Raw genomic sequence first — 27,194 nt, 5'->3', positions numbered from 1 at the left:
AAGGTGTTCTGGCTATTGTCGAATAAGGAGTTCAACAAATCTTCTCCTTGAAAATCGACTCTAAAACCGGACTAGATGAACCAGACAGCAAGTTCAGTGTTGGGGAAATGACCAAAGGCTTACAACTATGTGAGAAGTGCTTGAAAAATTGCAGAATTGCGGGAACAACCATGTTGCTCTTTCCTTTAGCTGCCCCCATTCTTCCCCCACCTCCCATCACCCAGCTCCAGAGTATGGCAGGCCGTGAGGACTGCCGGCAAACTTACACGGTTGAAGGAGCTCATTTAATCTGCGGTGAGAAGTGATGCAATGGTGAAATGACGGACTTGGTGGTATGTGAGCACAGGGGCCAGAGCCTCTGCTGGTTTGAGGTGATGGTCATGGCTGCAGCATGCGTATGTTTGGCTGAAGCTGTGGCATACACAACGGAAACCCAAGAGAACCCACGCTACAGCCTAAAAACCACGAGGCTGTGAGCATCTGCAGAGGAGGTGTGAAAATGTTCAGCAAAAGAGGACTCAGAAAGCTGAAAAAGCTTTTTGAAGAAGACTCAAAAAGACCTGAAATTTGAATGTGCTATCCAATACATACAAATATCCATTTGGCCGAGGATGAAAGTCTTAATCAAGGTGACTGACCACAAAGGCTGTCTAATCATTGGCTACCACTAAGCTATGTAGACACAGGGGTGACCCCTAGGAAGCCAGGCTTAAAAAGAAAAGAATTAAAAACAACAACAACTGAAAAGACACAGCCACACACCGTAGGGGACATAATTTCACAGACTTAGCCCACACCAGCATGCATGGTGTCAAATTCAAATTTCAATGCCTTACTCAGCCATAAAAAGGAACGAAATTGGCTCATTTGTAGAGACGTGGATGCATCTAGAGACTGTCATACAGAGTGAAGTAAGTCAGAAAGAGAAAAACAAATATCGTATATTAACGCATACATGTGGAACCTAGAAAAATGGTACAGATGAACCTGTTTGCAGGGCAGAAATTGAGACACAGAGGTAGATAACAAACGTATGGGCACCAAGGGGGGAAAGCGGCGGGGGGTGGTGGTGGTGGTGTGATGAATTTGGGAGATTGGGATTGACATGTATACACTGATGTGTATCAAATTGATGACTAATAAGGACCTGCTGCTGTACAAAAAAATAAATAAAGTTAAATTTAAAAAAAAAGAAAAGATGTTTCAAAAACTCCAGAAAACTCATCTAACATACAAAAATGGCCCATAATTTACAAAGGTAAACTAGTATTTAAATGTTAAATTCCATTTTATTTTAATGACTTTTATTTATTTATTTTTTTAGACCTCAGGCAGTTTATTTTACTAACTAGTTTTTTTTCAAATGTACTAATAAAACTACATTTTGCAGTGTATATATATATACACGTTTAACACAAATAGACTTATAGTGTATATACTCTTCTGCAAGTTGACTTTTTTAACTTAATATATAGTGGACATCTTTTCATATTAGTTTATAAACCTCAGCCTCCTTTTAACAGCCTCATAGGATTTATGATAAGGATGTACCATAAGTTATTTAAATGTTTTGCCTCTTTTAGGTGTTCCCAGGCTTGGGTTTCATTTTGCTCTGCTTTACTTTATAAACAATACTGCACTGAACATCCTTGCCCACAGATCCTTGTGCGGTGTGGCCACATCCATTTTAGAAGGCACACACACACACAAAAATTTCAATGCCTTCATCTAGATTTGTTTAGCACAGATGATAGTATGCAATGAGCTATTCTTCATTTTAAGTCAGTCTTTCAATGATTCAAGAGGTGACAAATTACCTTTTCTCCAGCATCACAACTGGTTCATTTAAATTGTCTGAGCACAGAACAACCTCAACCCAATCATCCAACAAAGGACTCTGCTCCCTCATTCTTTTCATTTAATACACAGGCAAACAGGATATGGCTAAACCAACAATCAAATCTGTAAAACAAACCACCTTTATATCCTTTAAAAGTACATCCACTAAAATGTGCTAATTTTCCAAAGCTCTGTGATTCTAAAATTCAAGCCATTCCTTTACAAGGAAAAATGCTAACATTTAAATTTCTGGTGGCTCCAATTTCTTTCTTTCTCTCTTCATTCATTCCTTCAACAGTTCTAAGTTTACTTTGTGCCAGGCACTATATTAGGTGCTAGAGAAAGACAAGAAAAGGCAAGGCAGGCCTCAGACACCCTCTTATTGATAGGGACCAATTAGCACTGTTTAAGGGCAAAAAGCTTATAACTTCTGCTGCTAGAAGACTATTTAATATTTGTCTGCTGACCTCATAAGAAAGCTTTATTTTAAAATAAAATCTTCTTTTCTAGGCACATTAATTCCAATAATAGTTTTCAATCTTAATTCTTTCCTGAATTGAACATTCAGACAATGAAAATATAATACAACAAAGTAAGTCACTTTGAACACTCCTTTGCCCACTACTAATCTGGGCTTTGTCTTATACAATGCAGCCACCCAGTGGAACGCTGACAGGGGTGTTTTTGTTTAGCTTCATAATTCAATGAAATGGTAATGCTTCCAACTGCCACTAGGTGGTGGTAAAAGTCAAAGAAGGAAGCCAATGGATTGCTGGATGAAAAATGCCTGAGGTATTCCTCCCATTTTTATCCTGTTGTTCTGAACTTCTAATTAAAAAAATACACTGGGGCTGAGAAATTTTATTAGTCTTAGAAAAAAAGTTATACAAAAGCATGAACTGTAATGCAAACTTTTTTTTTGAAAGAATGAGTGCTGTAACATACAAAAATCTCAAGGAAATCATCCTTATAATGAGGTAATGAAAGTTTAATACTCTAGTTTCTGCTGGCTGAGAAATAGCTTTTCTGCTAATTCATATCTTTATTTCATCTAACTCTATGATTTTGTGTTTTATATTGCTTTTAAATCTAACACCAACAGTCCAGAATATCAAGTTACTTCGAGTTTCCCTAATATCCTATGTCCCATTGTTGTGCCTTTGATATTCACGTGGCTCTTTCTGCCTGGAGTCTGTTTTTACTCTAGTGTGTGTGTGTGTGTGTGTGTGTGTTTAAAATATTTACTAAATGTAATGTGGGGAAGAAAACAACATAGTCTCTAACCCAAGTTTATATCCCAGTAATAGAAACAGGCCAAGTCACTGCCAAAGACAGTGCAGTCAACCCAGGATGACAGGGTTGTGGGAGAGATCTTACAGAACCGAGACAAAAGACCCTCTACCTAGGACTGCTGGGAGCCAGGGGGAGGGTGGGAGTGGGGAGAAGCCTTCTGCGCGTGTGAGTGGAAACTAGGACTGCAGAGGGTAATGTCAAGGATAGAACAAGCAAGATGGCTTGAGGGTTTTAGTGTATTTTCAGAAAGCTAAGAACAGCGCACAAGGAGCATGAGAAGAGAGCTTGGATCACTGGGTAAGGGTGGACACAGAGGTGCTTTCTGTCAGCCTAAGGATCCAATGACTTTTTTAATCCTTTGCGTCGCCGAAGGCTTTCAAGCAAGGAAATAACGTGATCAATTTTGCATATTCATTAATACTGAGAGGCTGTATATTAGCTATGATCAGGGACTCTAGCCCTGGAGCTGGGGTTCAAATCCTCCACCTTCTTACTCTTTGTGTGATGCTGGACAAACTACCTCACTTCTCTGTGTCTCAACTTGCTCATTTCTGAAACAGGGATAATGAGACTTTTACCTCACAGATTGGTTATGAAGAACCTTTAGAACAATGCAATTGTTCTATTTAACATGGAATTCTAGTGGCTGGTTGGGAGAAGGCAACTGAGGAGGGGGCTGTTGCAGAAACTGAGATGAGAAATGCTGGGGACTTCCCTGGCGGTCTAGTGGTTAAGACTCCACGCTTCCAATGGAGGGGGCACGAGTTCCAGCCCTGGTCAGGGAGCTAAGATCCTACATGCCGCGTGGCGCGGCCAAAAAAAAGGGAAATGAGAAATGCTGAACTGAGGCTACAGATATGATAAGTGTGAAATTTAAATGAAATCAAGGAGGCAGAAACAAAGAGGATCAAAACGGCGTGGTGAACGATGGGCCGGGAGCCACAGGTAAGGGGCAGAGTCCCCAGTGAGGCTCTGGTTTCTGACTTGGGCAACTGGCTAGGCAGTGCTGCTACTTTCAGACATGGGGGATTGTGGAGGAAGGTCAGTTAGGGGATGACAGATAACAGAGCCTAGAGACCCTCCCCTCGGCCATACATCAGGTCTAAGGCCCTCTACCACGTTTATTTTCACATCTCTGCATCTCATCATGGGTCGCACATCAAGACCACGTCTTAGTTATATTCACAATCTAAATGCCCGGTATGTTAAATGTTTGCTAAGCATATTGAGAAGTAGAGGGGGTAGTGAGGGGGAGAGGGGGACCAAGTTCTGAATGATGGACAGAGACGCAAATGATAATCAAATTTTGTACCTGCTTCGGATTCAGGAGGAGAATAAAACTGACCATCAGAAAGACCACCAGGTATCAGTGCTGCCCTCTCCGAGGCATCCTGAACTATCAGGAGTCCTGGAAGAGAAGAAATTCAGATACTGGGAATGATGTCAGTGTTCTGGTAGCTTAGTGGCCAGGTTAATCACAATAAAATGGTGTTACTATTACATTTTTTAAAAAACTCTTAGCAGGAACGGTACTCTGAAAATCTTTCAACCAAAACCAAAGTGTTATTAATAAACTATGAACCAGTACAATAAGGACAGGTTTCAACTAGTTAAAAAAAAATCCTTCATGTTACTCATGGGATTCTTTGGCTCTGTATTTATAGCATCTTTCCCTTTGGAAATACCTACTTCCCTGTAGAAATCAACAGCATCAAAACCAAAGCACAAAGCCAAACAAAAAATCTGGTCACGCTTTACATCTGTGTCTGGTTAGAGAAATGGCAGACGTAAAGCATCAAAGCACTAGCCCATGATGAGAGAGGCCGTCGACAATGAGTTCTTCCGGCTGAAGCTGAGTTAGCACCGAGATAAAGCTAGAGGAAGCACTGGGCCAAACAGCAGGTGCCAGGTATGCATGTGATACATGCTACAGTGAACATAAATGCTGTTTTCAATTTTTTCATTAATTATATGTTCTGCTTTATTAGTTACTTTGAACTTGGTTTAATCACATAGGCATGCAAGCCTCAGTCACATTAACAGTTGATAATGCTTTCAAGAAAGTTGTTTGATGTTTATATACAACTTTTTATTTTTTATTTTTGGCTGTGCCATGCGGCAGGGGGATCTTAGTTCCCCAGCCAGGGATCGAACCTGTGCCCCCTGCAGTGGACACGCAGAGTGCTAGCCACCGGACCACCAGGGAAGTCCTCTATTTACAACTTTTTAAAAAGTGGCTTCCGTTAGCTTTATTTGTTCCCTTTTCACAATACATTTTCATAAAGAAACAGAGGGCACAGAATAGAAGACGGATCTTGGTCTGATTAATGTGTTTTAAAATCTACACTTGAAATTATAATTCTTTTCTTCTAGATTTCTTCTTTGTATATGAGCTTTTGAAAAATAAAACCACTTGCAAGGTTATCTTCCCTTCTGCTGTATCTTGAGGTTACAATCATGCTTAACTTTCTATAAGACACAAGAATTTTTTTTTTCCTATTAGGCAGGGCAAATCCAGCCAGATGACCGACAGAGCATAAAAATAGCGTGTCTTGAAACTGCCCGGGTCTCTGCATTGAACTTTGATTATATCACCTCTAAGAGGGCAGGTGGGATGTGCAGGCTTTCACTAAGGCCATCATGAAGAGGAGAATTCCAGCCCCATACTTCATCCTAAAGTTCAATCAATCATTTGGATTTCCCAGTGAATATTCAGTGATGCTCAAAGCCACACAGGGAGATTATAACAGCTTTGACAGGACTCATGACTACATAACGTCAGCTCTCACCCTGCTCCTCAGAACAGGACTGGAAAGCCTGAGATGGGTGAACATTTCCAGCTGGCTAACTCCCTCCTCTCCATCTCCATCAGCAACCCATAAAACCGTCCCCCTGTAGGCACTCAGCTGTTATTCACACTGTGGCCCATTCAAAGGCACCACCTGTGGGATGGACAGCAATGGGAGGCTCTGAAAAATTGAGGACTTCTATGTAGAATTGCTATCTCGGCACAAGATGCTTCGTGTCCTCCAGCTATTATCGACAGGGAGAAAGGTCAACCTGTCCGAGGAGAAGGAGCTGTTCGCTGTTGTTGCTGCTGGAACGTCTTTTCCACCAGTGTTCACACTTCCTTCCGGGGAAGCCTGGCCTAAGAGCTGGAGTGAGGAGCCACACCCTGTCCCTGTCTTTTCATCCAACCCTTCCCTCGATGTCTCCTACAGCCCTGCAGGGTGGAGACATGCGATCTGCCTAACTGCACCCAGAGCTGCATGCAAAGCCAGATCTCTGAACCCTCCTACACTGTTGGTGGGAATGTAAATTGTTCCAGCCGCTATGGAGAACAGTATGGAGTACACTTAAAAAACTAAAAATGAAGCTATCATATGATCCAGCAATTCCACTCCTGGGAAAACCATAATTCGAAAAGATACATACACCCCAATGTTCACTGCAGCACTATTTACAATAACCAGGATGTGGAATCAACCTAAATGTCCATGGACAGAGGAATGGATAAGGAAAATGTGGTACATATATACAATGGAATACTACTCAGCCATAAAAAAGAATGAAATAATGCCATTTGCAGCAACATGGATGGACCTAGAGATTATCATACTAAGTGAAGTAAGTCAGACAAAGACCAATATCATGATACCACTTATATGTGGAATCTAAAAGTGATACAAATAAACTTATTTACAAAAGGGACACAGACTCACAGACTTAGAAAACGAACGTATAGTTACCAAAGGGGAAAGGTGGGGGGAGGGATAAATTAGGAGGTTGGAATTAACATAGACACACTACTATATATAAAACAGATAATCAACAAGGACCTACTGTACAGCCCAGGGAACTCTACTCAGTACCCTGTAATAACCTATCTGGAAAAGAATAGATATATGTATAACTAAATCACTTTGCTGTACAGCTGAAACTAACACAACACTGTAAATCAACTCTATTCCAATATAAATAAAAATTAAAACAAACAAACAAAGACAGACCTCTGCAGCCCCTCCTCCCAGGCTGGCCAGTCTCAGGAGGGGAATGTGGAGAGAAACTTACGGTTTTCTTCTTCTGCCTCTTGAGGTAACACCTTGAAATCCAGGAACCAAGTCTCGATCCAGGCAAGGATGAAGGAAATGATGGGCAGCACGTAGCCGAAAGCCCCTTGAGAGAAAAGCTGGAAGAACAGACGTGACCAGGAGAGAGAAACGCAGTTACCATGAGTTCACCCTGGAGAACGCAGCTGTGTCAGTACAGATGGTCATGGCACAGAAAAAGCGGAAAGCCATACCTTTGAGAGGATCACTTTTGCTAGTAAAAAGGCACTGGTCACTGCTGTCGTCAACTGAAAGACACATAATCCAGAAGCATTCAAATTCGATGTTTTACACTCTGAAGGCACCTTCCTCAAGCAAGAGACCCATCTGAGCCAGGAGCAGGTAATGCCTGAAAGGGTCTGTCTTACCCAGCTCCCTCCCATGTCACTCTATCCCCTAAACCAGACAGGGGCAAAGTGGGCTTCCACGTGGCACACGAGCCCTGACCGGCAGCTTGAGGTTTCCCTTCACCCACACGCTGTGTGTTGGGAAACTCTGTTTTGTCCACTAGAGGGTACAACATGCAAAGACGCTATCGGCATAGGAGAAAGGACCAGTGAAATAGAGGCAAGGCTCCTCCAGGGCTAGGGAAGCCCAGAGACAATCCCACAGCACCTGGGGTTTGTCTCTCCATCCTTCAACTAATATTTGTAGCAATATGAAACCTGACCAAAGTGAGTGCCAACGGCAGCCATGACTGACAAAACGGAGGTTGGAGGTTGGGGAACATCAGGCATCGTGCTTAGTGTTGACGAAGTTGCAGAGTTAGTTTTGTCGGCAAAACAAAACATACACACACACAGCAGACACACACACACACAACACGGGAGGGGAGGCATCTTACATTCTGATACTAATTAACTTTACAGGCTGACACTAAGTGCTCTTCAGGTACCAGCTGACTCCTTCCAGCTGCCTGGCCCCCTCTCTGTAAATGCTTTTTAAAACGAGAATCAAAAACAATAAAATGGGGCTTCCCTGGTGGCACAGTGGTTGAGGGTCCGCCTGCCGATGCAGGGGACACGGGTTCATGCCCTGGTCCGGGAAGATCCCACATGCCGCGGAGCGGCTGGGCCCGTGAGCCATGGCCGCTGAGCCTGCGCGTCCGGAGCCTGTGCTCCGCAACGGGAGATGCCACAGCGGTGAGGGGCCCGCGTACCGCAAAAAAAAAAAAAAAAAAAACCAACAATAAAATGGATGTGCTAAATCCGACCTGTCCCTTTGATCATTTCAAAGAAAAGGTTGAAGAAACTCTCTTAAAACTCTCATTGCACGTCAACCACTTTCCTGAAACAAACACTGAGACAGATGGTCTGACAAATACCAGTGCACATCATGGAGACTGGAATAGAACGGCCCAAATTGGGGCTGCTGCAGACGGTGGGTAAGGGATAACCATCACAGCCGTTTGGTATCGGCAACAGCGTACACAATAAAGGGAGTCAAGTCCGGCTGAAACTGTCAGCCCTCATCCATGACCCGTGAGCTTGGGACTCAACGGATGGTCTGACAGCAGCCCTGGGATTCCGTGGATGCTCAGAAGAGATGGCCCAGGCAGACACAGCCCCTGGGGGACTCCCCGTTAGGACAGCGCACAACCCCGTGCCCAGCTGGACAAGCCCATGCCGGTCCCACACAGACTGAGGTCTCACCTTCCAGAAGCAGGACGGCAGGTTGGTCCTGCCCATGTCTCTCCAGTCTGAGGACTTCAACACCCCCCATATACCTGCCTCGTTAGAGCTCTCAACAAAGTGACTGTTTAGAAGTCCATGGAAACAGGGAAAATAATTCAGGCAGAACTGCTGGTAATTCTTCTCTCAATCAATAAATATTTATTGAGGGTGAAGAGCTTGTGCCAAAGCTCTGGGCTGAAGGCCAGGAAACAGAGGTGAGTTAAAAACTGCCACTGTCTTCAAGAAGCCCGAAGGCAACCATAAAAAGGGAGCTTTCCCCTTTAAGACTGGAGCGAGGGGGATAACACAGCGAGGAAGGCAGTGATCAAAATAAGCTGAGAGCAAGTCGTGAAAAATCACCAAGCAGTTTCAACCTGAGAGGAAACTGTGCAAATCGCTTCGTGACAGAGGGACGGAACTCATCTCTCGTTTGCATAATGACGTAGAGGGTGGGCTGATGCTTGGACCACAATCACGGGTCGGGCCCTAGATTCCTCACTTGTCTCAGTCTCCATAGCGACAAGGCTAGTTACTCATTACGTTTGGAAAGAAGCCCCGGAGAATGAAACCTACTGAGGTGTGGAGGACGGGGACTCAGGAAAAGCAAGTGGAATTCAACCCAGATGGAATCCACATCTGCCCCCGGCTCAGCCCTCTTGTGAGCAGGCCCCAGCCACCAAAATCGGAGGGGAGGGACCACTCACCAGGCGTACTCACCGCTATGGCCCACCAATGGCGCAGTCTGCACACAGCATATGCAAGTATTAACACTTTAAATCGAAAAACTGCCAAAAGCTGTATTAAAAAGAAAAGACAAGATAAGTTTTAAGGAATATACACAAAGGTAAAGTCACTGGGTTTCAGGAAGAACCCACCAAAGTGTCTTCATTATTCTGATTTAGCTGAAAACTGTCACAGATGGGTACTGGTCTACAGACCAGCGTTTGGGATCCTCTGCTCTAGGATTTATGGAACACTGCCCAAAGAGGGATTCAAATTAACTTCCCATTATCAACAAAAGAATATATAGTTAGATGTTTATTTTTCCTGTCTATCTGAGTCCATATATATATATTCTGAAATCCTTTTAAGGTTGGAGAAAATGCTTTGAAAGTTTCCACTCCAGTACCTTTTCACTCCAAGTACAAATACTGACTTTTTGGAAGATACCAGATTCTTAGTGATGTCCACTGCAAAGCTGTGAGTGACTGGGGTGTTGGGAGAGTTCTGCTATCCCAGGACCTGCCCTCTGATTTTTCAGGGTGGTTCAGGGACTTTTGTGAAAACTTTCATGTGCATTATTATCCCATGTAATCCCCCAGCCCAGCAATCCCGTGAGTCAACTGTCATTAAGATGGACAGAAAAATTGTCCAAGGCCACATAACTCTTAGTGAGGAAGCCATGATTTGAACCCTGGTAGCTTGACTCTAAAGACCAGGCGCTTATCCACTATGCCTTAGCTGTCTCAGTAATTCTACTAAGGAATAAACACGGAATAAAACTTTACTAATTTTACTTGGAAAACATACTTATTCTGAGTAGGGAGAAGTCAGGTGGCTCTGGAGCAATGCCTTAGGGTAGGCGGTCTGCCCAAAGTTCCTCACTAATCACAACTGCCGAAAGGCTGGAGGCCGACAACTTCTTTGCTGCCACTGGCTGGGTGACCTCACTGAAGATCCTTTCACGTAAATGAACTTTGCAGTTGTTTTTGTTTTAATTTCCTCCTTTCATCAAAAACGTGTTTTCTAATAATCTGCTAACCATTTAGTTTCTCTATGTATCCTACCCCTATCTCTGCATTCTGGACTTGGCAAAAGTATAAATCTTTATTCCTCTATCTCAAAGTCTCCCAGATCCCAAGGTTTCCTGGAGGCTGTGTCCATTTCCAGGGCCAGGCATGACAGTCTTTCCAAGCTGAGCCAATAGGTCCCACCTATTTGTCCAATATCATTAACTCCCTAAGCAGAGTTCAGACAATCCTTGGAGATCTGGCCAGTGGATTAACTTGGCTTCCCGGTAAGTCCTGGCTCAGACTATGTTAAGATAAATTCAACAGGGGAAATAAAAGGAAAAAGAGAAGTTCATTTTGTTATTCCATGTCAATAGTTTTACAGGAAAAAATTATCAAGAGATTTGGGATCTCACATGCTCTGCCACCAAGTACAGTGACCTGGGGTAGGTCAAGACACTGAACCATGAGACTCAATTTCTTCATCTGGAAAAGGAGATTAAATTATATCAGTGGTTTTCCAAATATTCTGTAGCAGCCAAACACTTTTTCAAAACAATCTTATTGGAACCCTAACATACCGTACAGATAAAAATGGAATTACTCAGATTGCAAGGGGGTGATGACATGAACCCTGATCTCTATTTACTGGGAACCCCATCTCTTTCCTCACACATACTTCTGCAGTGAGTGTGGGAAAAAGAAAATAAAACAAGACTTTTTAGAGTAGTATGAAAACCACTAGAAAATATAATCAGTAATACCCTTCATCCAAAACTAATGATGATAATAAACGTGATTGCAGGTGAGTCTCTGAGCTCCTAGGACGTACCTATCATTGGGCTTAAGTGTTTTCCAGGTAGTATTTCATTTACTTTTCAGAACGATGATGATCTCATTTCACATATGAGGAAACTCAAGTTTAGACCTAATATATTCAAAGATATACAATGAGTGATAGTGTTGTGAATCAAACCCAGGTTTTTCTGACTTCAAGGGTCTTATCCGTTGTGCACACAGCTTCTAAAGATAGTGAGTAAAGTAGTTAAAATGAATTTAGGGGGGATTCTTTATGAATTTTAATTGCCTATATCGTGTCTAACACAATGTTAGAATCTGACTGACTTACACTATCACCTGTAAAGAGATACTGTGAGATGTATTAAACCCAACCAAAGTCACAGTGTGTCCTGGAAAGATACTGCCTCATCTACAGATAACTGCATATAATTCTACAACTGACTAGTTTTGCCCAAGATTATCAATATATCACTTTTCTCAAAAACTCCTATTACGGAAAAATGAAACAGAATTATTTTTAAAAATATACACAGAAATCTATTTCAAGACAGAAAAGGAATGGCATTTTCATGTGTTATTACGTAAACAGGTGCATTTTCCTTTCAGTGATTAGGGTCTGTCAGTGGCTTCTATCTCAGCCATTTTAAAGAACAAAGGAAAATCAGAATGGCTTCTTCTGCTATGCTCCCGTATTTCTCATTAATCTTTTTTTTCCTTGAGATGACCAGGCAATTTCTTAGAAAGAGAGAGAGACAGAGACAGAGACAGAGAGAGAGAGAGCACTGGATGGTCCAAGAATAAGGAAAAAGGAAAGATAATGTTTAAAAGAGGAAAAAAGAATGGCATAGAATCTGAGATCTACTGACAGGAAATTTGCCTTTTGGTTAGTTTCATCATGTCCAAAATGAAACCTACAACAGAGAATACTTACAAATATATCAAAATAAGAAGAGTAGTAGTCATACTGCACCACCTCTTTTTCTAACGTGTTCTCAATACCTCCATTCACCTGGGAAGGAGAGGAAGAAGTAAAAATGAGGAGAGTTATGTGTGAAAATAATACAAGAGAACATACAAGTAAGGTTTTGCATACACTTTTCTGCCTTCTCCTAACCCAGAAATGTTAAAATATGGGAGAAAAGAACGCTCATAATTCGAATAGAAAAATGCTGAAGCGCATTTCCCACTTGAATTCTGAATTCATTTGTTCAACAAATATAAATATATAATGACGAACAATGCCATTTTTTGTAGTTCATATTTTGGTAAACTGAAATGTTAAATGTGAAAACTAATTTTTTTTCTCTTGTAAGATAAAGTCTTCAATCACACAAACATATTAAAAATTCCATATATATGCATTAGCGTACGGTATTTGTTTTTCTCTTTCTGACTTATTTCATTCTGTATGACAGACTCTTGGTCCATCCACCTCATTACAAATAACTCAATTTCGTTTTTTATGGCTGAGTAATATTCCATTGTAGATACAAAACATATTTTTAAAGAAGAAAATTAACACTTATCCAGGGCTCCCCTCACTTTCTGACCACTGCACTATTTTAAGTCTTGGAAGGTCAAGTGGTCCCCTGATCTCTTAGCACATATCCATGACGACAGTTATCATGACTCAGAAGTGTCAAAAATCTCCTGGTTGATCCTATTTGCTCCTAGCACTTTAAAATTCTGCACTCTTATCAACTTATATGTATATATATATATATATTTTAACTTGAACAGATAACAAAATAAGGACCAGGTCTCACATAGACCTATGTGAGAAAGTTATGGATGAAGAAAATTAAAGCTAATACGATAAATTTTCTGTCCTCTCCCAATTCTCCTATTAAGATGAATTTTAAATGATCAAGTTCAAAATTCTGCATATCGAACTACATAGAATACTAATCAAGGAAGGGAATGTATGCGTGGAAGCGAATGCAGCGTTCTAAGCAGACCCTCTATAAGGCGAGGGCCCGTGGATTAGCTGATAATAGGGAACATGATGTACAACAGTAAATTCAGGGTTCTGATCTGGAGCACAGACATCGCTGGTCCTGGCAAACCAGTGCAGCTGGTTTGAGAAGGACAAATTAGAGGGCAATTAACCCAAGACCTGAGTAAAAGAAAAAAGGGGAAAAAAATCAATAAGGAATACCTTTGCAAGGTTTGCTAATTGGTCAAATTAGAATAAAAGTTGCCATAAGGAAAGGATTCTCTTGGCTTATATACCTTTTCAAGTACAGTTGACCCTTAAGCAACAGGGGTTTGGACTGCACGGGTCCGCTTACACATGGATATTTTGCAATAGTAAGTACTACAGTACTACATGGTCCATGGCTGGTTGAATCCGTGGTTGTGGAGGAACCTCGGATACGGAGGGCTGGCTACAGATTATACAAAGATTACTGTCCCCCTCCCCCACATGCTGGGGTCAAGGGTCAACTGTACTTGTTATGAAAATGGGGTATACCATAAACACTATTCTGTACTTTAAATCCCTTAAGGAGGCTTAGACATCTGTGTAATTTGCGCAGGTTGCCTACAGACCTGCCTGACTATAGGTAGACCTTTACAAATGAATAGAATTGAAAACCTGGGAGCAAGGAGAATTAAAAGCCAACCAACCATCTAGTCTCACTGCTATGTCTCTTCAGACTGAGGAAACTTACCAATATCCAACATATTTTTAAAAAAGATTATTCCAAGTAGCCTATGGCAAAGAGGAGTTCTCTACCACATAGAAGTTACCCCTCCTGGCTGAGAGAACAGGAATTAAAGCTGCTGATAGCAGTTCAATAACTAGCCAGTAGAAAAGGGTTCTCTTCGGTATCCATATACTTTAAGAGACCCTGATTTCATGTTGCCTTTAAATATAGAAATCTAAAATCTACATTTCTAGCCCATCTTGTACTCTAAATTATTTCAAAATCTTCGTCATCTCTAGCACAAGATGTCCCAGATTCATCTTTAGTTTCACATGGAACCCCTTCCCAACCAGAGTTCTGCCAAAGCTGGTAACTGTTATTCTAGGCTCCATCCTTAGAAATCTTAGAGTCACCTTTGGATACTGGGGGTGATAAAATCAGCCTATCAACAAATCGTCTGATATTTCTTCCTTTAGTATGTCTCTCAAGTTAGCTGCTCCTTTTCTACTCCTACCGCCTTCCACGGGGCTCCTTCAGCAGTTTCTGAGTTACGTTCTTACGGTCAGTCTGCACGGAACTTATCCTGATCTGCAAACCACGGCCATTATCTTGATCCATTCACCAAATACCTGTTGAGCACCTAGTGAATGCCAAGTACTGTTCTAAACACAGGAAATACTCCAGTAAACAAAACAATATATCTGTCTTTACGGACCTTCCATGCTAGCAAGTGGAGATAGAGACACATAAGAAAATCAGTGCTACAAAGAGGACAGAAGCAGGACAGTGTGATGGAATAATAGTTGACTCCTTTGGGTTGGGTGGTCATGGAAGTCTTCTCTTCGTGGCATTTAAACTGCTACCAGCATGCTAAGTTGAAATCTACATCAAGATAAAGGGAATTAACCATTTCATATAGAAGGAACTAGTATCAAAGTCTAAGACAGAAGAGAGCTTGTTCCATGCTGAGAACAGAAGTCTGGCTGATCTGGGTGGGCCAGGAACAGAGGGTGGGAAAGGAAGTCTGGGTTGGCTTCTGGGGGGCTTTGCAAGCCAAGTTTCAGCATTTGGACTTTATGCTAAGTGCTCCGGTTAAGTCCATGAAGGGTTTTAAACAGAAAGTAACCTCTGATTTATGTTTTTACTTTTAAGAGTCACTGTGGATTCTATCAGGAGAATGGATTTGGGGAGGGCAAGTGTGGAAGCAGGCAAACTGGTCAGGTACAGACAGGGTGCAGCAGTTTGGATGAGTAATAATGTTGGCTTGGTCGAGGGTGGCAATGGTAGAAATGGAGAGAAGGGATCACATTGTGAGTATACTTTGCTGGCAGATTTGACAGGACTTACTTTTAGACTGGACAGGGGGCATGAGAAATACAAAACAAACAAGCAAATCAATCAAGGATGATTCTTCACCTCTGGCCTGAGCATCAGGGTATTTTTTTTACTGATAAAGAAGTGGGTGTGTGTATGTGTCGTCGGGGAGCAATGTCAAGTTAAGTGTCCAAATCGACATAGCAGGTAGCTCGTGATGTAATGTGGAATGCGAGTCAGTGACCTCTGGAACATCTCAAAACCGTGTTTTTCAATCTGCTCTAGAACCTATCTCAGCTCACAACTGAGGTAAGTCCAACACTTCCATGTAGCTCTTTAAGAATTTCAATTGTTTAGAACCAGGTTACCTAGGCAATTTCATTTCCTAGAGGCACCTTATTTCTAGCCAGGCATCTGCCCTTGTCCCATCCAAAACACACACACACACACACACACACCTGCATAAACACAACAGTCTTGCCTCAGTGCTTCTGTTCACCTCCATCTCGAAACCCTCTCCCCATTGGTCCCACCATCCAATCCTAGATCACCCTTCTATCCCTAATTCCACTCTTCAGATAATTCTAACCCACTGAACTCTCCCAGTGAGTTTCTGTTATCGTGGGTCATCACAGTTTAGCTATAGAACATAATGACAGTAGGGTAATAAAATCAGAATCAGTAGGATAATAAATACCTGAAACATAAGTGTAACAATAGAGAGAGATTAATAACCAACTTGTTTTTTCTCTTTCTGGGTAGAATTTATTTAGCTAATAGTAAATTACATAATCTATAGTTACATAGAGCTTCATAACTGCCAAGGGGCTGTGGAATATATCTTTTTATTTGCTCCTCACAAGAATTCACAAGGAAGGCAAGACAGGTATTACCTCAGTTAACTGAGAAACCAAGGCTCAGAGAACTTACATGGCTTGCCTGAGGCCACAGAGTTGGCCATGACAGCTCTGGGACAAATTAGAAGCATTCTGCCACTTTCTGGTACACCAGTTAGAAAATAGGAAGACAGGCAATAAGCACTGATAAAGGTATTTCTTGAACCATAATCTCAATGAAAGTGTCAAAAAAAGAAAAAGACAAAGAAATCAGCTGGCCCAAGGTCTTCCAGCAGGAAAATGAACCAAGGTGCTCTTAGGCCGCTCCAGCTCACCTAGGCCCTGCACACCAGGCTGGGTTGGCGCCAGTCAGCTCCCTGGAGCCAGGAGGAAAAGTGGCTAAGTTGGAAGTCATATATGAAGGCAAAATATTTTGGTTATTATGATTGCATAGAACAGCTGGGTCCCCATACTCTTTTGAAGGCCTAAGCTCCCTTTATGCTATTTCTTTCCTCTTTTAAAGATCAACAGTAGGAGGCAATATAAGATCATCTGTTACACCTCCTCAGCTAAACTTTAAAGCTCATGTAGCTCTTTGTGGAGCTTGCAACACCTGAATCAGAAGCCTATGTCTTGGCACTCGGTAAACGTATAGTCATGTGAAAATAACAGTGCATCCGAGTGATTAGAGATTTACAGAGACAGACAACAAAAGAAAAAGGGATGGTACCGTGTGTAATGAAAAACCCGGGTCAGGGCTGACAATTCAAAACAAATAGAACTAGAAAGTTAAATGTTTTCTTTTTTTTTAAACAGCCTTGGTAAGAAAGTCATGATATACTGTCTCAAAGATCATATACTCTTTTTACAAATGGGGAAACTGGTAGTCAGTGGAAAAGTGAGGGTAGAAACAAATTTCTTAATTGCTAGGTCTGGTGATTTTTCATTTATAAAATGTTGCATATGGATGGAAACAGATTGCTTATGATGAACGAAACAGGGTGCATCCCACTTACTTCACTTCCATTTCAATTTCCTTGAAGCAGTAAGAAAGGAGGGAAGTGAGTAGTGTAATCCCATGACCCACCACGGCCCCAGCTCATAGCTTCCCTAACTTAAGTGCACACTCAGCGGTCATATTAGTGGCAAACCAATGAATGCCTCGATTTTGTGCTGCCACTGCAATAATTTTAAGTGTGCTTCCTTAAGACTGCTGCTAAGCTTTCCTGTTAAAAGATGCATTTCTTTTTCATCTCTCATGCTACAGCTGCTGGTTTTGAAAACATACTACTCCTTTAAAATATACCAATTTAAATATAGTCTTTAATGTGTACACATGGAACACATGGTTAAAAGAGACATTTTAAATTACTGTTGTCATATCACTGGCTTTTTTGGTTTGAAACAAAACTAAGGCATACCCACAATGCTAGATTAACAGAAGGAAAAATCTATAAACAGAAACTTAACGGTAGGTCTGTGCTGCATATGACCTTGATTCTGGGAAAAATCTATCTTCTTTTGTTTAAATTTTTTAAATTTTCTAATATAAGTATATATCTGCTTTCATGAAGTTTTATTACTCTATTAGAATTTATGATGAAATTAAATGAATCCAATGATGCTAATTATTAAGAGTCTAGAATCTAGAACTAAAATTGCTGCTATGAATCAGAATGTTAATCAGAGTTTAGATTAAGACATTGACTCTTTCTATCATGAGGCAAAATTAAAAATCATTTTCCAACAGGAATCTCAGCATCCTTTCATATTTTCTCTATTTTAATAAATTTCTTATAAAGCACCTAGCACCATGCCTAGCAGAGAGTAACCTCTTAATAATAAACACTAGCTACTAACTATTGCTTCCCAGGCCTTAGCAAATGTTTCTTGGAAATAAATGAACTGCTGAAAGTGAAGGAAACAGACAATTTTTGCTTGGGAGGAAGCATTCTGGAAGAGTTCACCTATTTGTTGGCAAGGGACGTAAACAGTCAAAGCCGAGGCTTTGGAGAAAACAGATATATTGGGTTAAATAAAATGTATTATTAAAATGAATTTTACCTGCTTATTTTTATTTTTGTTAAATGTAGCAGCTAGAGAACTTACATGAGGCTTGCATTCATTTCTATTGGATAGTACTGGTCTAGACAATTATTTGGCAATATAACCACATAAATTTGACAAAAGAGAGACAAAACTTCAAATGCCTCTAGGATTCTTTTTGTGTGTGTGGTACGTGGGCCTCTCACTGTTGTGGCCTCTCCTGTTGCGGAGCACAGGCTCTGGACGCGCAGGCTCAGCGGCCATGGCTCACGGGCCCAGCTGCTCCGCGCATGTGGGATCTTCCCGGACCGAGGCATGAACCCGTGTCCTCTGCATCAGCAGGCGGACTCTCAACCACTGCGCCACCAGGGAAGCCCTAGGATTTTTTTTTGATAAAATATGAACAAATAATCTTTTGCAAAAAAATAAAAAATAAGGGCATGCAAAATCTTAAATATGGGAACTAGAAAGTAAATGCAACATTTAAAACATATTCCAGAAGCATGTTACATTTTTTAAAGCAGTGATTAGCAGTTTTTTTCTGAAAAGGGCCAGGAAATAAAAAACTTTGCCTTGGTGGGCCAGATGGACTCTGTCAAAACTACTCAACCCAACCACTCAGCACAAAAGCCAGCCACAGACAATATGTAAACAGATGGGCAGGGCTGTGTTCCAATAAAACTTTATTTATAAAACCAGGCCACCTGAATTTAGCTCTCAGACTGCAGTTTGCCAACTCCTGTTATAGAGCAAAACCCCAAGAATTCAACTTTCATAATTGCAGACACAGTGAATTTTAAACTAACCAGGTTCTTTTTAAATATTGATAATAACCATAAAAAAACAAGAAAGGTCCAAATCAGCTGGAGAAGACCAATGGTGCCTCATTTGAAAAAAAGATGAAATTCACGAAAATGAGACAGAAATGATGAGAAAAAGAAGAAAACTGTTTTGTTTTTGTCTCTGGAAACAATTTGTATAATGTCATGAAAAAAAAAACCACTTACATTTAACTCTATTATCCACAGTAACGTTACAAATAAGAGGTCAAAGGTGACAAACAAACAGAAAGTCCTCCTGACATCAGATATGCCTTTCTTTTCCCTTCCTTCATAGGACTCAATCCTGGCCATGAGTTGCGTGGGGTTGATGGAATGGACGTTGCGCAGGGAAGCGTGCGAGCTCTGACTCCCCATGAGAGCGTTCTCCATGTCTTCTGGCACAGGGTTCATCCTGCAGAAGGGTTAAAGGAGCCCCTCTCCAACTTCACCATCCCTAGAGAGAAGAAATCTTTGGGGAATGAAAGAGAAACGCACGTTAAATCAGAGCCCACCTGATACCACAGTGCTACCTCTGCCCCGTGTGACTGCCTGTCTCACTAAGCATCAGGGTTTTTTAACTGAAGACATTTCTGTCTTGATGAAGACATAGAGAGAAAGAGAAATGAGAAGCAATTCTTGATGTTATCCATCAATACTATCAATACCAAAAAAGCTGTTATGGAAAAGACTGTCAGTAAAGAACAATGCAAATTTATAGTAAGTAGTATACGGTAAAAACAGGCAGTTAGCAACAGAAAGGTGTGCCTGGAACCTGGAGCAAGCCTCTGGGTGACCCAGCCAAGCCAGCTCCCTTGCTGTGCCAGGGAGAAAACCTCTACAGTTCTGTCGGTGTCACTACCCATGGACTAGGAAAACATTTACTGAATAGCTTCCCAGAGAGCATGTAACCAGAACGTGTAAACCCACTATAAAAAAAAATCTGTTTCCTAAAGAGGAATTGCTTTCCACCACAGGTATCTAATAAACCAAATTTAGTATTTCCATTACCTCTTAATGAATAAGCATGTTTCTGGGCCTCTTCTTGGAAAAGAAGTACGCATACCTCAAAAAGTTTACCATTAGTTTACCATTATAACCCCACTGATAATTGCAACAATCACAGTCCTATATGGAGACGCAGGACTCCCATCCCCGCAAGGCCAGCATGTGCTTCTATAATAAAAGGCTGGCGATCTGAATGATCTGATCTCCTCATGGATGAGGCAAAGTCATCAAATAGAGAGTATGATGGATGGTATTTTTCTTTGCCAAACATTGTAGTTTCCCTTCCTACACCACCTCGCCCTATGGGAGGATTATATGCCCCTGGCTCTACTGAATTCATGTGCCTTTCTTTGGCCAGTGTAATGTGGCCACTGTAATGTGTGTTACCTGCGTCCAGATCTTAAGAACCAGCGCATGGTTCACCCTGCTCTCCTTTCTGCCACAATGACTGACAATGTCCAGTAGAAAGAAGAACATTTTCCAGGTGGGTAAAATACAATTTCAGAACATTGCTGGAATTTCCCTAAAGTAATATGGTCCCATTTGGTCCTATTCACAGTCCAGAACTCTATATCTTCACACTTGACCTTCAGTTCTCTCCCTCCCCACACTCAGGAACAAAAGTCCTTTCCACATTTTCATACAATGTGGTGATTTAATGACATAGCATTTTTGAAAGCAATTTCGTTATGTAGTTTGAACTATGATACTTTAAAATAATCATACTGCTTGATCTAGTAACCCTACTTCTGGAAATCTATAGGAACTTAACTGTAGACCTTCAAGGCAAAAATTGATCTATGTCATTAGAGGCTGGGTCAGCGATTACCTTAGAGCAAGAGGAAAGGAAAAGTGACAAGAGGGTGCAAGCTTGGTCAAGTCCTCTTTCTTGGGCTGAGTAGTGCTAACACGGCTGTACTCACTTTTTGATAATTTATTGTCGTATCAATGATTTAAAGCCACTAGACTGTACAGAAAAATCAACAAATTCACAATTCAAACTGAGGACTGTTTTTAGGAAGAAAATCATTTGCAAGGTAATTGGATCATCTTCTTAGTCTCACTCATTCCTCCTTTCCTGAGCCCACCCCTCATGAATAAAAAGGACAACAAAGCAAAACACCCACCCCAGAAATCTGAGGCTATTTCCAACTAAAAAACTGACATCATACAATGCTGTACACCTGACTTGGGAAATGAGAATCATTACATTATTTTTCAGACATGTGTATATATAACTTCTAATTAGCTAGAATGTATAGATACTACTTGCAATAGCTTCAATGATAAAGTTACCCACTGCACAGATTGCTCTCAGCAGCCTGACTCTAATTAGACTGATCTCTGTCTGGGACAGAAGTAAATTTTAAAAGGAAGGGAGAGCTTCCTTTTAATGTGTCAAGAGGAAGATACTTCTAAAGCCTCTTTCTACTCTACAATGATAGGATTTCATCCTAACCATGTCCTTCAGAAAGATTCAGTTCAAGTGTCAATTCCTTCAACAAGACTTTCCTGAAATGCTCCCCACATTCCAATCCCCACGCAAGGCCAAGTGCATCTCCTCCAAGCTCCCCTAGGACTGTGGATATGCCACTTATGGTGCCGCTTACCACACTGTGCCTTAATTATCCACTTACTTGCCCGCCCTCCTGCTAGCTGGAGTGCTCCCTGAAGGCCTTGAATTTGATTTGCACATCCCTGTGTCCCCAGGGACTACCTCAGTACACAGCACACAGCAAGAACAAAACACATATTGAATGCATAAATCCCGTCTAGCATCTAGCACAGACACTAACGCTGAGCGGGCTCTCAAAAGACTCTGCTGAACTGAGGAGACCACACTGTTTGTTTCTGAAGAAAAGCTTGGATATTTTCCCAGATATAATATTGAAAGTATTAAATATCCAGTTCTTGTACTGAGTCCTCTCTGGGGTTGGCTTGAGGAAAGCTATGCCTCTCTAAAGAGGGTATTAAGTTCTGATTAGCTGTACACCAGGAGACTGAATCTACAATGCAGGGTTTATTCCAACTGTGGAAGAAGCATGGGGAGGGGGGAAGGTGATAAGGAGTGGGGTGGAGAATTATAAAATAAAGAAAACCATCCCCTTATCTTTTACTGGAATTTGTGTAAGGAGATGAGCATCCTCTTTTGTTATTTTGGTTTTTGAAAAAGAGATTCATATCATAATTGTTTTATCTGGATGGGTAACTATCCTCCTCTATATGGGCTAGCTATTTCTACAGTCATGCTGTGCTCACAAACCACCCCCAAACCCAATGGCTTAAAACAATCTACATTTGTTCTCAAGCTCATGCGTCTGCAGGGTGCCTGCAGTTCAGCTGGTCTAGTCTGGGCCCAGCTGGCAACTCTGCTTCAGGTAGTGGATAGCAGAGCTTGGCTTCAAACTGTGTTGCGTCTAAGTCTGCTGCCTGTTTGTCTTTCCCCTTGGACCAGGACTACGTGGGGAAGTAGTCATGGAGAAACTACATGTTCTCTTCACGACAAGTGGCAAGAGCACAGGAGACAAGCTCGACTATGTAAACATACTGCAATCTCTGTTCACATTCTAGAGTTCAAATATATCTCAAGGCCAAGCCCAGAGGGCATGGAGCTGAGATGTACATTCCATCCAGAGAGGAGCAGAAGGTAAGTGGACATTTGCTGAGAAATATTCCAATCTACCACAGCTGTCAATGTTCTAAACTAGGAGTCAACATACTATAGCCTGTAAGTCAAATATTGCAGGCTGCTTGTTTCTTAATACGGAGTTTTATTAGAATACTACCACATGCAGTCCTATGGTTGGTATCGACTGCTATGGACACTTTCACATGAAGACAGCAGAGGTGAACAGTCACAACAGAGACTACATGGTTCACAAAGCCTAAAATATTTCCTTTACTACCTGTAGTTTTCTAGAAAGGGAGACTGCTGCTTCCATCAGCTTTTCAAAGGGGAGCCATATGAGATTTAGATTTAATTAATTTAATTAATTTTTCCAATGCATGCTCTGATTCTGCAATTAGCAAAAACCTGTAATCCATTCTTATTTTTCCACAGGTGGCTCTCGTGACACAGCACAGCTCAGGCACAGGTGGTCTTGTTGTCTTACCTGAGGGCCACTTCAGCAGTACTTACAGCCCAAACACACACAGCTCTCTGCCGTATTCTCTTCCCTTAATCCCACCCTGCTAGAACTGGAGAAAAATTCTGCCATATCTATACTGGTGGCTTCCTAAATGATGATACCCTGTGCACGTGGGAAAACCCAAAAACCTGAAATCCTTTTGCTTCCAGAAAGAATAGCTTATATCTTTGAGATGTTACTACTGCACTGGTCCCCAGGCTGGTTTAAAATAATCTTAGCAAAGCTAAGCCAAAACTTCAGCTCCATCTGCTTCAGCACAGAATTGATACCACCCAGATGGTAAACAGCAGCTGCTATACCGCAGTAGCTACCACTGCTAGCATTTTACAGAAGTCCCACAGTCTCTCCTGGGAGAAGTGGAAAGGGCCTCTGGGCACCTACTGGGGTGGCCAAACCAAGTCTCTCAACCCAGGCACCCAGCCTTCTCCTCTGTATTACTTCCGGCCACAGCAGGACACTGTATGTTCTCCTCCAAGAGAGAGAGAGAGAATTGAGAATAACAGACACTAAAAATATTTATCATCTTTTCCAAAGGCCAGTGGAGCAGATTTGGCTTACAGACATGTTTTGCTTGGTCTTGTACGGTGTTTCTAAAGATCTTGAACTAATTGCTAACATTTTAAATAATGATCTTTCATCTAAAATTCCAGATGTCTAGCTTCTCTGGAAAAGTTAAAAGACACAGAATAGCCAGGCCTGCATTCCCTTACCATAAGAATAAAGCCAAGAAGATGCTGAACTCTTTAGATGGAGCCCGCACTCTCCACTTGGCCTCAGCCTCGACCTAGCCTGGAGTCATCTGAGTCTGCCACTCTGATCTATTCCCCCGTCGTCTGACAGGCAAAGAGAATCCTACACCTGCAGATTGTGTCTCTTCTTGTTCTTTCAAAGCTTTCTTCAGGGACTTCCCTGGTGGCGCAGTGGTTAAGAATCTGCCTGCCAATGCAGGGGACACGGGTTCGAGCCCTGGTCCAGGAAGATCCCACATGCCGCGGAGCAACTAAGCCCGTGCGCCACAACTGCTGAGCCTGCGCGCTAGAGCCTGCGAGCCACAACTACTGAGCTGGCGAGCCACAACTACTGAGCTGGTGCGCCACAACTACTGAAGCCCGCGTGCTCTGGGGCCCGCGTGCTGCAACTACTGAAGCCCATGCTCCGCAACAAGAGAAGCCACTGCAATGAGAAGCCCACACACTGCAATGAAGCCCCGACTCGCTGCAACCAGAGAAAGCCCGCACTCAGCAATGAAGACCCAGCACACCCAAAAATAAATATATTTAAAAAAAAGCTTTCTTCATCTATGTTGCCGAAATTATTCTTGCCTCTGAAGTAAATGTTTGCTTACAGATGAAAAATACAAAAAGGTAGCAGCTGAGGCCTACGTAGATTATATAAGGACACACTCGTCTGAGGGATATTTCAAGATATATCTTAGAATTAAGACTCGGGTCTTCCACTTCTGTCCTCTCCATCAGATTCCTAGAAGGAAACAGGAGGGACATCAGAAGGTGTTCAAATGGCCCCTGGGATGCAGTCATTGGATTTGTCCCTAAAGACACGAGCTGCCCCAGCTGTGCCCACTCTACCCTGGGTCTGGGTTCCTCTGGGGGCAAGAAGCACCTCAATCTCACGCTCTTCTTGCAAGCCCCACCACGTGTTATGAGACCTGGTTTATGATGGTTTTTAAAAGCTCTATGTAGAGCCCATAGTTTCCAAAATGAAACAGCTAGAAGTGGAGAACAGGAATCGTATGTCAGGGAGTAACCTGACATTTACAAACATACTTTGCCAGTATGAGAAAGAGGCATGATAACTAACAAACACAGATGCTTTGGAAGTAAACATGCAGAGAGAAGAGAGAGCTGTGGGAAGGAAGCTAATCCACAGCAACAGAAACACATAGTAAGACAACCTTCCTATTCTAAAGTATGAGAGAAGGAAAGTTCTGCATGCCTAAGAAGACCTTGGAAATCTACACGTCAGATTCAACCAACTATTCAAACTTTCATAAATTAAAAACTTTTATTTAGTGTCTTCTTAAATGATCTGCTTATGTTTTTAAAACATCATAAAGTTGGTTTGTGGTAAAGATGTTCTAAGCAACAAAAAAAGGTATGATTCATCATCCTGTACTTCTTCATGGTACTGATGCTATAGGTATGTCCATTTTACCTTGGAAGGTAAAGACCTGGTATAACTCTGATGAAAGTGTCTTTAGAAAGCCTGGCAGCAGCTGAGGTTAGGGAGTTGATGCATTTGTGTAACATTCCAGCTTCCTGGGCTGGAGAACTATCATGATGAAGCACTACAGGAAGGTTAATAAAATCAAGATCAAACAAACCTGTCTTTGGCAAATGTCCGCTACCATTATGTTCACATTTCAAAACAGCCCTGGCTTACTTTATGCTTTATGTAGTACAAGTTAAATAGAATGTCTAGAAAACATTTCTAAAATCTAGACTATTGGATTGAATTTTAAAACACCTACACATCACATCCAGATTAGTAGTTGTAGCAATAGGAAATTACTGGATAAAGAAATATGGAAAATAAAGTTATTTTAAATTAATAAGTAAAAAAAATGTTTTTAAAGCATCTAAATAAAATCACCCAACCAACTGGCATTACTTTAAAGAAAAAACTTTGAATCAAGGAATCAAATTTTTTCCAGCAGATTCCTATTGATTTTCCAACTGAAAATGAGTGAAATGTTTTAAAAAGGAAGAAGAAAAAGATCTACATGTATGTATGAAACTCTGCTAGGCTTTTTATAGATTTGCCCATATCATCAGGACTACAATGGGGAGAGAATGTTGAAACAATTGAAATAATACTGCCCTCTGAAAGTTAAACCATAAAATCTGCACATAATGAATCAGAGTAGATGTGCTCTGCCCTTAAAGAAGCAAAACGGCTCGTAGGCCAAGACATAAGAACAAGGTGACACGACATATGTTCAGATCTAAAGAGGTGAAGAGGGAATGTGCCCATCAGAAAGAGGGTGGGTCAGTCACGAAAATACAGGAAAAGGAGTGTCACAAGCAAATGGCACCTGTGCCCAGTCTGGCACTCTTCAAGTGGGGACACCTTGTCTGTTTGATTTTAAGTATCTTCAATCCACTGGCCTTCCTATTCCTATCATTAGTGTGATGGCATCAGGGTATCATCAGTGCCTTTTGTCACTGAACAGTTTAATAATTCCCTACATGCCTCCCACAACCTTTCACAATTCTGTGCTTCTTATTAAAATGTGATAGGGAGACAATAGAATGGTCAGCTTGAAATAAATATCCAGTCTACACGGCAGTTAACGGTGTTCACTGGAGATTCTGAGATGTAAGTTTACCCATGTGAGAAAGAGCCACTCTCCCTTGGGCTCTGAATACACAAGCCGACAAATGAGGTTTCTCAGTCAACAAGAAAGATGGCTGGACTCAAACCTAATAAAGTCACCAACGTGATGCCACTGAGAAGCTTTTTGGGAGATAAACGTCTGGACGTCTCCTGACGACCCTCAACAGGCTTATCGTACAAAATTGCTCTTTAGGAGCTTCTAGAGATATCATCCAGAGACCATTTTAGTGATGGTTAGCCACCAAAAAATATTAGCATATTCTGTATATAGTATGCAAGTGGTAACGTTTCAAAAGAGAATTATATAAGGGTTGTATTCATCACTCCAGTATTCTTCCAATATCTCTTTATCAACTTACATATAATTATCAATAATTTTCCTTAAGTAGAATTATTAAGTACATGACAGTTACCAAGCTCAACCCAAAGCTATAGTAACTGAACTTGATTATGCAACGGTGATCCAATATTTGCTTATTTTATTTTATTTATTTATTTTTTTTTTTTTTTTTGCGGCACACGGGCCTCTCACTGTTGTGGCCTCTCCCGTTGTGGAGCACAGGCTCCGGACGCGCA

General features: G+C 41.5%; 1 protein-coding gene across 3 annotated transcripts in view; it reads right to left on the bottom strand.

Moving 5' to 3' along the window:
* Positions 1-27,194, bottom strand: part of STARD3NL (STARD3 N-terminal like) — a 49,646-nt gene that overhangs the window by 3,709 nt on the left and 18,743 nt on the right. For 2 of the 3 annotated variants that reach the window (XR_003002890.1, XM_024742246.1), the window contains exons 2-7: positions 19,297-19,579; positions 12,377-12,454; positions 9,632-9,709; positions 7,436-7,489; positions 7,204-7,321; positions 4,445-4,540 (exon numbers count right to left, since the gene is read on the bottom strand). Coding sequence is in view for 2 of the 3 variants with exons in the window: in XM_024742246.1 (XP_024598014.1) it covers positions 4,445-4,540; positions 7,204-7,321; positions 7,436-7,489; positions 9,632-9,709; positions 12,377-12,454; positions 19,297-19,521 (649 nt within the window). In the remaining variant the exon portion in view is untranslated. The remainder of the gene's footprint in view (positions 1-4,444; positions 4,541-7,203; positions 7,322-7,435; positions 7,490-9,631; positions 9,710-12,376; positions 12,455-19,296; positions 19,580-27,194) is intronic. The other variant, XM_024742247.1, reaches the window with a different exon arrangement.

The sequence above is a fragment of the Neophocaena asiaeorientalis genome, unplaced genomic scaffold (genome assembly GCF_003031525.2).
Source record: "Neophocaena asiaeorientalis asiaeorientalis breed wild unplaced genomic scaffold, Neophocaena_asiaeorientalis_V1.1 scaffold373, whole genome shotgun sequence".
Taxonomy (NCBI): Eukaryota; Metazoa; Chordata; class Mammalia; order Artiodactyla; family Phocoenidae; genus Neophocaena; species Neophocaena asiaeorientalis.
The sequence above is the reverse complement of the archived record's forward strand: the minus strand, read 5'-3'. Positions and strand labels throughout refer to the sequence as shown.